This window comes from Callithrix jacchus, chromosome 4 (assembly GCF_049354715.1).
Source record: "Callithrix jacchus isolate 240 chromosome 4, calJac240_pri, whole genome shotgun sequence".
In the NCBI taxonomy this organism is placed as follows: domain Eukaryota; kingdom Metazoa; phylum Chordata; class Mammalia; order Primates; family Cebidae; genus Callithrix; species Callithrix jacchus.
In genome coordinates, this window is record NC_133505.1 from 51,754,045 (window position 1) to 51,767,385 (window position 13,341).

At 57.1% G+C, this 13,341-nt stretch overlaps 1 protein-coding gene across 5 annotated transcripts in view; it reads left to right on the forward strand.

Moving 5' to 3' along the window:
* TTBK1 (tau tubulin kinase 1) overlaps positions 1-12,685 on the forward strand; it is a 44,925-nt gene extending 32,240 nt beyond the window's left edge. For 3 of the 5 annotated variants that reach the window (XM_078369203.1, XM_035295697.3, XM_078369204.1), the window contains 2 exons: positions 7,160-8,745; positions 9,402-12,685. In XM_078369203.1, the coding sequence (XP_078225329.1) occupies positions 7,160-8,745; positions 9,402-9,795 (1,980 nt within the window). In that variant the 3' untranslated portion in view covers positions 9,796-12,685. The remainder of the gene's footprint in view (positions 1-7,159; positions 8,746-9,401) is intronic. The other 2 variants (XM_035295698.3, XM_078369205.1) reach the window with 1 other exon arrangement.
* The last annotated feature ends 656 nt before the right edge of the window (positions 12,686-13,341 follow it).

The following is a 13,341-nucleotide window of genomic DNA, read 5'->3' on the forward strand; positions in this document are numbered from 1 at the left end:
TAAAACTCAGGGACCAACATCTGCTTCCTTTGCACTTGCTCCGTCGACCCCGCTCCCAGCTCGGAGGGGCTTCCTTGAGGGAGGGGGCGGGGCTCCGGGCCTCGGAGTTCTCAGTGTTGAGCGAGGAGAGGGACTGGTCCCTGCGCTCCGAGGAGCGGGACTGGTGGGAGAGAGAAACTCAGCACCGGGGCCCAGTTGAGCCCCTGCCTCCAGGGACCCGGGGATCCCTCAGAAGACACTTTCTAATTGCGGGGTGGGGGAGGGATAGGAAGGGGATTAGCGAGAGGACCCTCTCGGGGGTCCTGAGTCCCAGTCGGTTTATTCCTGAGCCTTCCCTTCCCATGGTAAGTCCCTCCCTCGACCTCCCTTTTGTACCGCAATAATACTGTATTATACGCTTGCACTATTCCCCGACCCTGGCCAGCGGAAGCATGCACGAAAAACTCAGAACCACACACACACACACACACACACACACACACACACGCACATGAAGATGGGACGCTTTTTTTCTTCCTGTCTCTCTCCGGGGTGCGTCCTCCTTAGTGTACATAGCGGCGTGGGGGGGGGGTGGCCCCAGGCCCTGATAGAAAAGCATGCACTGAGCCCCCCGCCCCTAGACTGCGAGTACTGTACAAATCCAACACTTGAAACCGACACGCACACGCGCGGCGCCGCCACGGGGGTGGGACACGGACACGCACCCACACGCACACGGCCGCGCACGGGCGGGGAGGGGGCGCCCCGCCGTCACGCGTCGCTGTGCGAGGGATCTTGTGCCTTTTTAAGTCCCTGTATGTTAATGCAGACAATCCGGAGAGCTTGTGTACTACCAAATCCTGATTAAAGACGCCTTCCAGGAACCTGCGCCTCCGCCTGCTTTCTTTCACCCTCCCGGTTCCTTTCCCAGCCCTCAGTGTAGACCTTGTCTCTGAGGCCGCCCGGCTGGGCAGAGGGCAGGGGCTAGATTGTTGCTGACTCTGGGATTGAGGGGGTGGGCAAGTTGGGGTCAGTGGATGAGTTTGTCCACACCTTAGTGGGGCAGCTGGATGAGGAGGGCATCCCAGAGGTTTGGGCCTAGTTGGACTTGAGTAACCCTAGCCCTGCTGGCAGTCTCCTTTCATGGAGCCGGTGGGAAGGGAAGGGCTGAGTGGATTCTGGGCTCTGGGGCTCAACTCCAAATTGCTAACTTCCGGGTGAGGATGGAGGAGGTGTGGAAGTAGGGGGCTGGGCCCACCAGGCCCGGTTATCAGTTCTCTATGGGATCAGGCTTTTTTTTTTTCTTTTTTTTTGAGATGGACTCTCTCTCTGTGGCCAGGCTGGAGTGCAGTGGTGCAGTCTCGGCTCACTGCAACCTCCACCTCCCGGGTTCAAGGGATTCTCCTGCCTCAGTAGCTGGGACTATAGGCGCTCACCACCACATCCAGCAAATTTTTGTATTTTTAGTAGAGACAGAGTTTCACCATGTTGGCTAGGATTGTCTTAATCTCCTGACCTCTTGATCCACCGCCTTGGCCTCCCAAAGTGCTGGAATTACAAGTGTGAGCCACTGCACCCAGCCGGATCAGGCTTTTGAGATCAAGTGTGTGGTGGGGCTGGGAAGCTAGGATACCAGAGGCCTGTGAGAGGACACTGCACTGAAGAGGCTCCCCCTGCCCCTCTGCTATGATAGGTGATCTGAGAGATACAGGAGAGGCAGCTCTGGCCTTGGGGGTGCCAGGGTGGGGGTGGCCTGCCAAGAAGGGAAGCTGAGACTGCCAAGCATGGACTGTGAGAACCTGGGGTGGGAGGTGCAGGGGTGGAATGTGGGTTGAAGGAGAACTTGGTCAGCGAGAGCGGTGGGCCACTAAGAAGGAAATAATGGCAGACTTCTAAGACTGCAGAGAGAGGGTTAAGGTGAGGAGAACAAAGTAAAAGAAGGTCCCCATCCCCCACCCCATCCCGGCGCACTGCCAAACAGGAAGGCAGAAGGGCAGGCTACAGCTGCATTCCTGAAGCCCTGGGGCATTTAGAAGATGCCCCCCACAGATTGTCAGCTCCTTGGCCTGAGGCAGGCAGGGGTGGTTTCGGGACACTAAGATGCAGGGTCAAGTATGTGCAGTTCTGCCTAGACCCAGGGTAGGTGGCCACGTTCCCTTGTCTTCTTACCCCTTCTTCCACCTTCCCCTTCCCTGGCACTCCTGGGTGTGGGGTGGGGTGGAGGGGGGCTCTTGGCCTGGCAGAGATGCTTGGAGAGTGGTGATACAGACAGACAAATGGAGGTGGAGGATCTGGGAACGGCAGTGCTGAGCTGCGGAGCTGACAGAGGTGATGCATCTCCTGGCAGGTGGACAGGGGCGTGGGGAGTGGTTCCTTTCTAGTGGAGGAGAGGATGTGGAAGGCATGCACCAGGCAGCTTCTGAGAGAGGAGGAGGAACTGCTGTGAAAGGCACAAGCCCCCCACCTCAGCATGGGACGAGTGGGGTGCCAGGGCTCACCCTCCCGCTTTCGCCACTCATCCCTGCCCAGCCCCGCTTCTTCACCTCCGGACCGTGGGCCGGGGTGCAGTGCCTGAAGTCTGGGCTTGGCTGTGGTCCAGGCAGGAGTGGCTCCGTGCACCCTGTATGGGGATTAAGGATGGGGCCATGTGGAGCCCTGTCCCCAATGTAATGTCAGACAACTTTCCCCAAGGCCATGAGAGCCCTGTTTTGCTGGTGGCAATTGAAGATCAGAGTCAGGCCCATCCTCTCCCTTCACTTTTCCTCCTGACTGGAGTCAACATGGACTTGGGCTGGGCTCTGGAGCTGGTGGGGCCTGGCCCTCTAGATGGGACTCAGTGGATTGGGGGGAAGGGCTGGAGCTTCTATTCTCTCTGAGGGTCTCAGTTTGATTGGCCTGTCCTCTTCCTGTCCCCATGGCCCAACCCTTACCATATATGCCTTCTGCTGAACTCTGAATCACTAAGGAGCTTTAAAACAGCCAGATTTCTGGGCCTCACCTCTGACCTACAGAATCTGGGGGTAGGACCCAGGGCTGTGCATTTTTAAAAAGCAACTCTGGACAATGCTGTGTCAAGCCAGGCCTGGGAACCACAATAAGCAGATTAGAATCATAAAGGTTGCTGCCCTGAGAAGGGAGAAAGAAGGTGTGAACTTTTCAGACAGTTAAAGGGCCAGGCACACTGAAGGTGTCTGTGGATCACTGGCTGAGTGAATGAACTCAAGATCGAACAGGCAAATGAATGAGTAACTCACTGGGCATCCAGGAGAGGCAGGGAAAAGGTCAGGCTGTTCTCTGAGGAATGAGGAACTTGAGCCCAGGCTCTGCCCCTCACCAGCCCAGAGTCAGATGAGGGAAGGGCAGAGGGACTTTGAAACCGAAAACCCAGCATGCCTAGGTTGGGGTGGGGGTGGCAGTGATCCTTAGGGCAAAGTTGTCCTCACTCTGAGATCCAGGGCTCTTCCTCCCAAAAGACAGAGGGTTCCAGGTCTCCCCACATGGGACTGAGTGGGAGACATTGGAAAGAGTTTTGGGTCCTGGGCCACCCTGGTGGATGTGCTTCACAACCTGGGCCAATACCCAAGTCCATGTCCCTCTCTGTGCCTCAGTTTCCCAGTCTGATTTTATGACTGATCATTGATTTCCAGTTCTCATTCCTCCTCTCTCCCAGGTAATAGGAGGGGAGGGCTTTGAGGCAGAAGGAGAAAGGGTTCCACCTACAACCATCCAATGTGAACACTCCGTGTGTGTGTGTGTGTGTGTGTGTATGTTAGAAGGAATCCCAGCCTCTATATGGGGAGTTTTCAGAGAGATTCAGGGCCTGGTCAGAGAGCAAACGAAAGAGTGTCACTAACCAGGTGTCGGAGATTAGACAGGGACAATGGGCAGAGGTTCTGTGGAGAATGGGTGGCCCGGTGGCGTTAAAGGCCATCCCTCCTGGGCAGGATGTGTCTGCTGCCAGTTGGGTGAGTTCAGAGGTGGCTGGGAGAGAGACATGCTCAGAGCTCTCTGCCTGCCTGTCCCTGACTCTCAGCGCCTGCACCCACCCACCCCACGGTCCCCACTCACCCGGTTGCATACAGCAGCCCCTCCACCTCTGCCCAGCCATTTTCTCTAGCCACAAAGTTGATGACAAGCAATGTATCCAGGAAAAAGGCCTGGCAGAGTTAGTACTTAGTGTTTGCTAAATGAATGAATGGATGAATAAGAACGAATATTGTGTAGAAAAAGAAAATTCTCTGGACACTTCCAGCCTAGATGTGGAGAGGACAAAAGTGAGTTTGTTTGTTGTTGTTGTTGTTGTTGTTATTTTTGGGTGTTTTGAGACAATGTCACTCTGTCGCCCAGGCTGGGGTGCAGTGGTATGATCTCAGCTCACTGCAGCCTTGATCTCTTGGGCTCAATCTATCCTCCCACCTCATCCTTCTGAGTAGCTGGGACCACAGGTGCATACAACCACGCCCAACTAATTTTTGTACTTTTAGTGGAGACGGGTTTTGCCATGTTGCGCAGGCTGAGAGGAACCTAGCAACCCTGTTTGAGCCAGGTAGGGAGCTTTCTTAGAAAACTTTCCCTGGCTCAAACAGGGTTGCTGGGGTCCTGTTGGAATCTGAAGCTATCTTCTTGCATCACCCCACCATATCCTCACTGATGGTTTGATTGCAGGGAAGATCATCGCAGTTGGGAAGGGGAGCAGCCACAGCCCTGGACAGATTCTCAGCCTTGGGGTCTCTGTCTTCCCCTCCACCAGGCTTTGTGCTATTTGCATGGAGGCCTCAGCTGGCAGAGCTCCCTCCTTTTCCCACACCCAATTCCCCATAGGTGTGGCATCCAGGCTTTTCTGGGATTGGGGAGGGGGCCAATGACCTCCAAACCAAGGTGACCAGAGCAGGAGGTGGGAGGTAGGGGCGAGAGAGAGCTAACATTTATTGAGCAACTGCTATATGCCTTTGCTTATATGACCTCATTTGTGATCACAATCTTTGTGGAATGTGCATATCCCCACTTCATTTCCTGATATAGAGAAAATAAAAAACCATGTCTATTTTGTTCAATACTTGATCCATAGATTCTTAGACTATAACATGGTGACCGGGACAAGAGACATTCAAAGACCACTTCCTGAAGAAGTGAATGAAGAAACCCTCAGAGATTTTTGTGTATCAGGAGAGAGGACCCTATAAATACATGCATGTAGAATAATAGGTGGGAGAATCTCTCACGAAAGGATGTGGAAAACAAGGATGTAGAAAAGGGAGAGTAAGTAAAGCTGCTCGGTGGGTGGACAGGAGAGTTGACAGGAAGGCTTTGTCTCTTCTTTGCTAAGACGAGGAGCTGTTTGAGCTGGTCTTGGAGGAAGAGTGGGAAGTTATCATGTAAAGAGAGGGGGTAAGAGGGACTCCCAGGTGGAGGAAACTGCCGGGACAAAGTGTGAGATGGAAGATGCCCTTAGGGAATGTCTAATGAGCTTAGGGAACTTCTGGAAGCATCAGAATGGGTGGAGCATAGGCAGGGGCAGGGGACCAAAGGTGTTGCAGCAAGTAAGGCCAGGTCACAAAGTTGGGTGGGGGATTCATGGGCCAAGTCAAAGATCTGAACTGTCTCAGGCCAGGTGTGGTGTCTCAGGCCTGTCATCCCAGTGCTCTGGGAGGCCGAGGCAGGCGGATCACCTGGGATCAGGAGTTTGAGACCAGCCTGGTCAACATGGCAAAACCCTATCTCCACTAAAAATACAAAACAATTAGTTGAGTGCGGTGATGCGTGTCTGTAATCCCAGCTACCAGGAAGGCTGAGCAGGAGAATCACTTGAACCTGGGAGGCAGAGGCGGCAGTGAGCCAAGATCATGCCACTGCACTCCAGCCTGGGCAACAGAGCAGGACTCTGTCTCAAAAAAAAAAAAAAAAAAAAAAAGATCTGCAGATTTGAAGCAGAGAGGGATGGAATTAGATTAAGGTTCAGGAAGATCACTCAGGTAGTACAGTATGGAGAGAGCAGGTCAGTAGCTGGGGAACCACAAGGCAGGACAAGACTGTGCTCATGGGCCTGGGGTAGCAGACACAGAAAGGTTTAAGAACGATGCTTGGCAGGACTCCTTGGCAGCGTGGGTGGGCAGGAAGGTTTGGAGGCAGGATATCCCCGGAGCTTCTGGTCTTGATGGGTTGCGTTCTGCTGGCTCAGGGAGACAGAAGCCCAGTGTGCTTGAAAATACTAGCAAAGTGCTGGACATCGTCAGCACCGTCCCACCATGGAACAGAGCTATGTCAGCCCTGATGGGCCCTGGACATTGTGGGTGCCTGGGGATGTCTGTGTATTCAACAGGGTGGAGCTAGACAAGGAGCCAAGTTCCTGACGAGGTGGTCAGGCCTTTCTAGTCTGGAAGGAAGGAGGCTAAGGGGGACATGGCAAGAGTCTAGAAAACCAAGAACAGCTTTGCCATCGCATTGCCAAGGGTGCTACACAAAGCTTTGAAGAGGAAAACGGAATGGAACTTAAGCATACCTGTCGAGGGTTGGACAAATTCCTGGCTGAGAGGATAGATTGGAGCTCCAGGGGCCCAGGCTGCACTTTTAAGGATAGAGGACAGCCCCACCTTTGTCCTTGTCCAGCACAGGATCTGGTGGCCCTGGACAGCCAGCTCTCTGGCCACAGAGAAACTGTACACCCTGAGGTGGTACTGAGGGACCCAGGAGCCAGCCCCAGCACAGGCCATCGGGAAGTGGTGCAGATACTTGCCGCCCATCTCTGGGCCTGGCTTTCTCATCTGTGAAAGGAAGGGCCGATCTGCATGGTGGTCCTGGTGCCTCCCAGTTTTCATTTTCTGTTATTGTTGCTGGCTCAGGTACAGGATACACATGGTGAGGAGAGGGGCTGGGGACAGGGAGAGGCCAGAAGGCAGAAAGGCCACCAGGATCAGGGTCTGGGACTTCAGGGGACCTAGAGTGTGGACACAGTCATTCATTGGAGGTTTGCTGAGTACTCACTAGGTGCCAGAGACCATTCTAGGCTCTAAGGACAGAGCAGTGAACAAAACAGACCCAGGGCCTGCGGCTACCTATCTGGAGCTCACACTCTGGTAGATGAGCAGGGCTTGTGGGTCTCCTAGCTCGTGGGTACTGCTGAAGTCTTCCTGGGCCCAGGAGGGTGGGTGACCTCAGAGGGTCCCTGTGTGTGCCCTTGCAGGTATTCTCCGTGGCGCCCCCGTTTGAGGTAAATGGCCTCCCACGAGCTGTGCCTCTGAGCCTGCCCTACCAGGACTTCAAGAGAGACCTTTCCGATTACCGAGAACGGGCGCGGCTGCTCAACAGGGTCCGGAGGGTGGGCTTCTCGCACATGCTGCTCAGCACCCCCCAGGTCCCACTGGCTCCCGTTCAGCCTCAGGCCAATGGGAAGGAGGAAGAGGAGGAGGAGGAGGAAGAGGAGGAAGAGGAAGAAGACAATGAGGAAGAAGAGGAAGAAGAGGAGGAGGAGGAAGAGGAGGAGGATGAGGAGGAAGAGGAGGAAGAGGCCGCTGAGGCGGTGGTGGCCTTGGGGGAGGTGCTGGGGCCTCGAAGTGGCTCCAGCAGTGAGGAGAGTGAGAGGAGCACTGACCGGAGCCAGGAGGGCGCCCCATCCACGCTGCTGGCCGATGATCAGAAGGAGTCCAGGGGCCGGGCCTCCGTGGCTGATGGGGACCTGGAGCCTGAGGAGGGCTCCAAAACGCTGGTGCTTGTCTCTCCTGGCGACATGAAGAAGTCGCCTGTCACTGCCGAACTGGCTCCTGACCCCGACCTGGGCACCCTGGCTGCCCTCACTCCTCAGCACGAGCGGCCCCAGCCCACAGGCAGCCAACTGGATGTATCTGAGCCAGGCACCCTGTCCTCCGTCCTCAAGTCTGAGCCCAAGCCCCCAGGGCCTGGGGCAGAACTGGGGGTGGGGACAGTGACCACAGGGGCCGGGGGTGTGGCAGTCACCTCCTCACCCTTCACCAAAGTTGAGAGGACCTTTGTGCACATTGCGGAGAAAACCCACCTCAATGTCATGTCTTCCGGTGGACAAGCCTCTCGGCCTGAGGAGTTCAGCGCTGGGGTCGAGCTAGGTCTGGAGCTGGCCTCTGATGGAGGCGCTGCTGAGGAGGGGGCCCCAGCACCCCTGGAGAACGGCCTTGCCCTGTCAGGGCTGGATGGGGCCGAGATAGAGGGCTGTGCCCTGTCTGGGCCCCCTGAGGAAACGCCCTCAGAGGTGGCCACAAACTCAATGCCCAACGGCCTGGCCCTTGCAGACAGGCCAACCCCGGTGTCCCCGCTGGAACCAAGCCCTGAGAAAGTGGCCACCATCTCCCCCAGACGCCATGCTATAGCAGGTTCTCGCCCCAGGAGCCGTATCCCCGTCCTGCTATCTGAGGAGGACACGGGTTCGGAGCCCTCAGGCTCACTGTCGGCCAAAGAGCGGTGGAGCAAGCGAGCCCGGCCGCCGCAGGACCTGGCACGGCTGGTGATGGAGAAAAGGCAGGGCCGCCTGCTGTTGCGGCTGGCCTCGGGGGCCTCCTCCTCTTCAAGTGAGGAGCAGCGCCGTGCCTCTGAGACGCTCTCAGGCACCGGCTCCGAGGAGGACACGCCCGCCTCTGAGCCAGCAGCAGCCTTGCCTAGGAAGGCGGGGCGGACAGCTGCCACCCGGAGCCGGATTCCCCGCCCCATCAGCCTCCGCATACCCATGCCTGCTGCAGTCCAGCAGCCCCCCAGCAGATCCCAAGGTGCAGCCCCAGCGTCGGACACAGCCAACACCAGCAGGTGAGAAACCGCTGTCAGCCCCAGGGTGGGCAGAGGGTGACCACAGGCCTCCACCAGCAGGGGCTTCTCCAGAACCAAGGTCAGGGGCTATGGAAGATCAGGAGGGACCCTCAGCGACACCTCCTGTACAGCACCTTCCAACTGTGCTCTGCCTCACTCTGATTTGGGTTCCAGCCCTGTCGCTGGGCTCAGGGGAGTGGCTTCAGTGAGTACTTGTGGAGGCGGTTCTGGAGAGGCCAGGCTTGGGAAAAGCTTATGGGGGCTAATGGGTCCACACACAGCCAGCCTCTGGTGTGCCATGGGGCATTGGAAGCCAAAAGATAAAGCCCAGAGCTTTGACTCCTTGGGAGAAAACATTATTTAGTATTAATATAAACATAGGTATATTCTAGATTAGAATGCAAAATCCATGAGAATTTTAAAGATGAAATGAGGACCTCAAAGAAAGCCAGCAACAGGCTCTTCCAGCAGCAGCCTGGGAGCATGTGGCTCCTTGTGGTCCTGCCTGGAGGGCAGAGAGCCAGACCTCAGTTTACCCATCTGTGCCGTGGTCTCTGTCTCAGCTCTTGAGGAGGCAGGACTCTAGTGCTCAGTGCTCAGGAGGATTCTGAAATATTTCTCCTTGTTTTGTTTCTTTACCCTCTTCTGCTCTCAAGCAGGCTCCAGTTGCAGAAGCCCCCAGGGTCGGCCACTGCTGCTGACCTCCGCCCCAAACAACCTCCTGGCCGTGGCCAGGGCCCAGGGCGAGCCCAAGCCGGAGCCAGGCCCCCCGCCCCGCGCAGCCCGGGCCTCCCCACATCCGCGTCTGCGCGCAATCACAGCGCGTCCCCCCGGAGCCAGTCCCTGTCCCGCAGAGAGAGCCTCTCCCCCTCGCACCAGGTCCGGCCCGGGGTCCCCCCGCCCCGGGGCATCCCGCCGGCCCGGGCCCAGCCTGATGGCACCCCCACCCCGGGGGGCTCCAAGAAAGGACCCAGAGGGAAACTCCAGGCTCAGCGCGCAGCAACCAAAGGCCGGGCAGCAGGCGCAGAGGGCCGGGCTGGGGCCAGATAATGATGCCCGCGGCTCCCCGCGGCCCCCCACCCTCACCCCGGCCCCCCACCCGCAGCCGGCCACACTGGAGCAGCTCCCAGCACAGCCTTACGCGCCCGACGCGCACCACCCGCGGCCCCAGCTTTCCGTCTGCACCCGCGAGGACGCGCGCGAGCACACGCGGCGCCCTGCCAGCCCTCAGGGCTGGTGGGGGACGCGGCACCGCGCCACGGGGAGAATCTGCCTCCCCTTCCTCGCCCCGTGTCCTCTCATCCTCCTGCCGCCCGTCAGGCCGACCAGCCTCACATCAGTCTCTCCGCCCCGGGAAGGCTCAGCCACTTTTCATCGAGGACTCCACTTCTGGGGACACCTGGTTCGTTTGCCCACCAGGCCTGGGCTGCTCTCCATGCTCCCCCAGCAACCTCTGCCTACACTACATCTCCTGCAGCGCCTTGCCCTCCTCCGACCCCTTTCCAGCCAAAGTCCCCCCACCCTTCAGAGAAGCAACATCAAATTCCAGAAGTGGAGGCTTCAGTCTCCCCGAGAGGGTCCAGCCCCACTGTCTCCTGAGAGAGCCCTTGCGGCCAGGGACGGCCTCTGGACTGCCAGGCTGGGGTTGGGAACCCAGGGGACATCAGTCTACTCAGGTGTGAGGGGGCAGGTCTGACCTGCCCCAAAGTTGGCTCCATCCTGGACACCTCGGTGGGAGGCAGTGGGCAGGTGATTTTGGAGATGGGTGGGCAGGTGATTCCACTGGTGGGAGCAATGTGCTCCCCTGCACCTCTGGGGTGCAGAAACCTCTTGCCTCCTAAATTTGGGTGGAGCCTCTGTGGGAACCACAGGAAATGTGTGGGCTGCCTTTCTGGGCAAGTATTTCCCAGTGGGAAGTTGGAGGGGGCTTTAACAAAGTTTTACTCCCTCCCCTGTTCCCCTAATCTAGTGGTCAGGACCGCCCCGCCATCAGGAATTCCTTCCTGTCATCTAACCTCACTCCTGCCTACTGCAGTTCCAGCCAACCTGCTCTTTCACGAGTTCAGTGCAGGTGGAGAGTGGTTGGTTACCATCTTTGCACTGGCCCTTTGGAGATTTGGGGACTCAGTTCTAGTGGTGTCACCCTCCCTGTCCTCCTACCTGTGGGAGGGAGGGAGGGCTGGCTCAGGCATTGTCTCCCGCAGTGGGCAGAGAGAACAGAGGCAGGCTGACCAACAGACAGCTGGCACCTGGAGGCAGAAAGGCCCTTCTAACTTCCAGATTGTATGCTTGAGTGATGGGTCCCCAGCCCAAGCCCACTCCTCCCTCAGCTCACCCTTCAGCCTGTTCCCTCTTGCCCCAACTCCAGTCCATGCAGCTGCTCTGCTCCAGGAATGGATATGGGGACACTTCCTGGGTTCTGGCTCCTGCAGAGCTCACCCCACTTCATCATGAGCCTCAACTGCCTACATCTGGGGCAAGCAGCACACCGGCTGCAGATGGGACAGCCAGCCCTGCCTATCTGGACAGGCCCCTGTAGCCTCTGTCCCCTGGCCTAGGCTCTCCGTCCTTCCCTGAGTCACAGAGAGCAAGCCAAGACATCCAGGGAAAGAGGAAGAAAGGCCTTAGTGTGCCCCAGCAGTCTGGCTGCATCCAGCCACCATCACCTGGAAGGATGCCCATGAGGCAGCTGACCCCGAAAGCAGCCTCCCCTTCATGAAGAATCAGCAGCTTGGGCAGCCACTTCCAGGACAGGGTGGTGGCTTCTCTGCAAACCAGCTGAGGGGAGGACTCCTGGGTGGACAGCCTTTGACATCCACCCCACGCTGATTCAGAAGCTCCCAGAACACTCAGGAAACTTCTCCGGACAGAGCCCTCCTTGTCAACTCGAGGCCCTCCCAAGACCCTCTACTGCCCTCTGAGTCCAGCAGAGGGGATGGAGGAGTGGCCACTGCCTCCCACCTAGAGCTTCTCCGAATGACAATCAGCTCGTGCCAGGTGGGGACCAGGGCATGACTCCTGGTGCCCAGGCCCTGGGCCTGCTCCTTGCCACCAACCGAACCGTGAATGTAGGGCCCCCAGCCTCACCTCTGCCCCAGGACCAACAGCACCCTGGTTTGTAGCTGGGAGGAAGAGGGGGGCCTGAGAGAGCCCCAGGTCTATTCCACCCCCAGCTTTACTCAGCACTGGAGCTGGCAGAGACGCAAAACCCAGTCTGCCCTTAGGATTCCAGACCTCCCTAGGGCTCCCAACTGACCTCAGGCCTCTGAGTCACTGAATATCCCCAGGCGAGGTAGGGGAGGGAAAGTGGGCCAATGGGGAGGGAGTCGCCTAGGGGACTGCCTCTGTGCCTCTCCCCGGGAAAGATCCAGGGCAGAGGAAGCCACATCTTCCAGTGCCCCCAACCCCAGCTGCAGCCTCCTCCCCCTGAGCATTCATTTTCTCCACCAGGCCTCCAGGTCCTGAGCCCTTTCTCTGTAAAAGCATCACACCACCTCCCTCAGCACTTCCCCATCACAACAACCTATGTCACTGAGTCAGATGCAGGGTCTGCTCACCCAGACACATGCCTTCCCTCCCCAGCCGCACCATGCAGGAAAGGGGCACAGGGGGGCGGGGGCTGTGCCCCAGGCTCCCCATTCCCCAGCTCTTCACAGGGGCCTGGTTTGCCCAGTCTTCTCAACTCCAGGGACCAGCCCTGGTGGGCATAGGGTGGGGAGCAGGGAATTGCCCTTCCCATCCCTCGGGAAGCCACCTAAGAATGTTTACAAGCCAAACAGAATGTAACACCCCTCCCCAACCCCTTCCCAGTCACTGCATGGCCTCTGCCCATCCTGCGCCTGTCCACCCCGCCCCAACATCCTGGAAGCCGCTGTCAATGATTAGATCGGGTCTCAGAAGGGAAGTAGCCATCACACCATTAAAAAGCCTGTGGACCTTTTTCTGTTGGCCTGGACTCTTCTTCCCTGCGGGAGGGCAGGCAAAACCCAGCTCCTGGGGCTGGAGGCTGGGCAGAAGAGTAGAGCACAGCATGGTGGGCAAGTGTGAGGGACTGTCCTGGAGGCGGGGGAGGAAATGAAAGCTCAGGACAGACACATGTAACTTGCTCAGGGTCACACAGGAGGACGGGGACAGTCCTGCTGTCCCCCTGACTGCAAAGCAGGTACTCTCACAGCCCTCTGGACACTTGGGCCAGAAACTCTTAAGTCTGGTTTTCTGCAGCGATCAGGAGGAAGAATTTTTTAATTGTTTGTACAAATTGCTGAAGTACATGAGAAATTTTGTTACATGTATATAATGTGTAGTAACCAAGCCAGGGTGTTTACAGCATCCGTTACCCAGAAACAATACATTTTGGTTAAATATAATCATCTTACTCTGCTTTTGAACATTGAATTTATTCCTTCTATCTCACTGTATGTGCATACCCTTTATATATATATTTATTTATATTTATATTTATTTATTTATTTTTATTTTTTGACACAGAGTCTTACTCTGTTGCCCAGGCCAGAGTACAGTGGTATAATCTTGGCTCACTATAATTTCTGTCTCCCAGGTTCAAGAGATTCTTGTGCTTCAGCCTCCTGAGTAGCT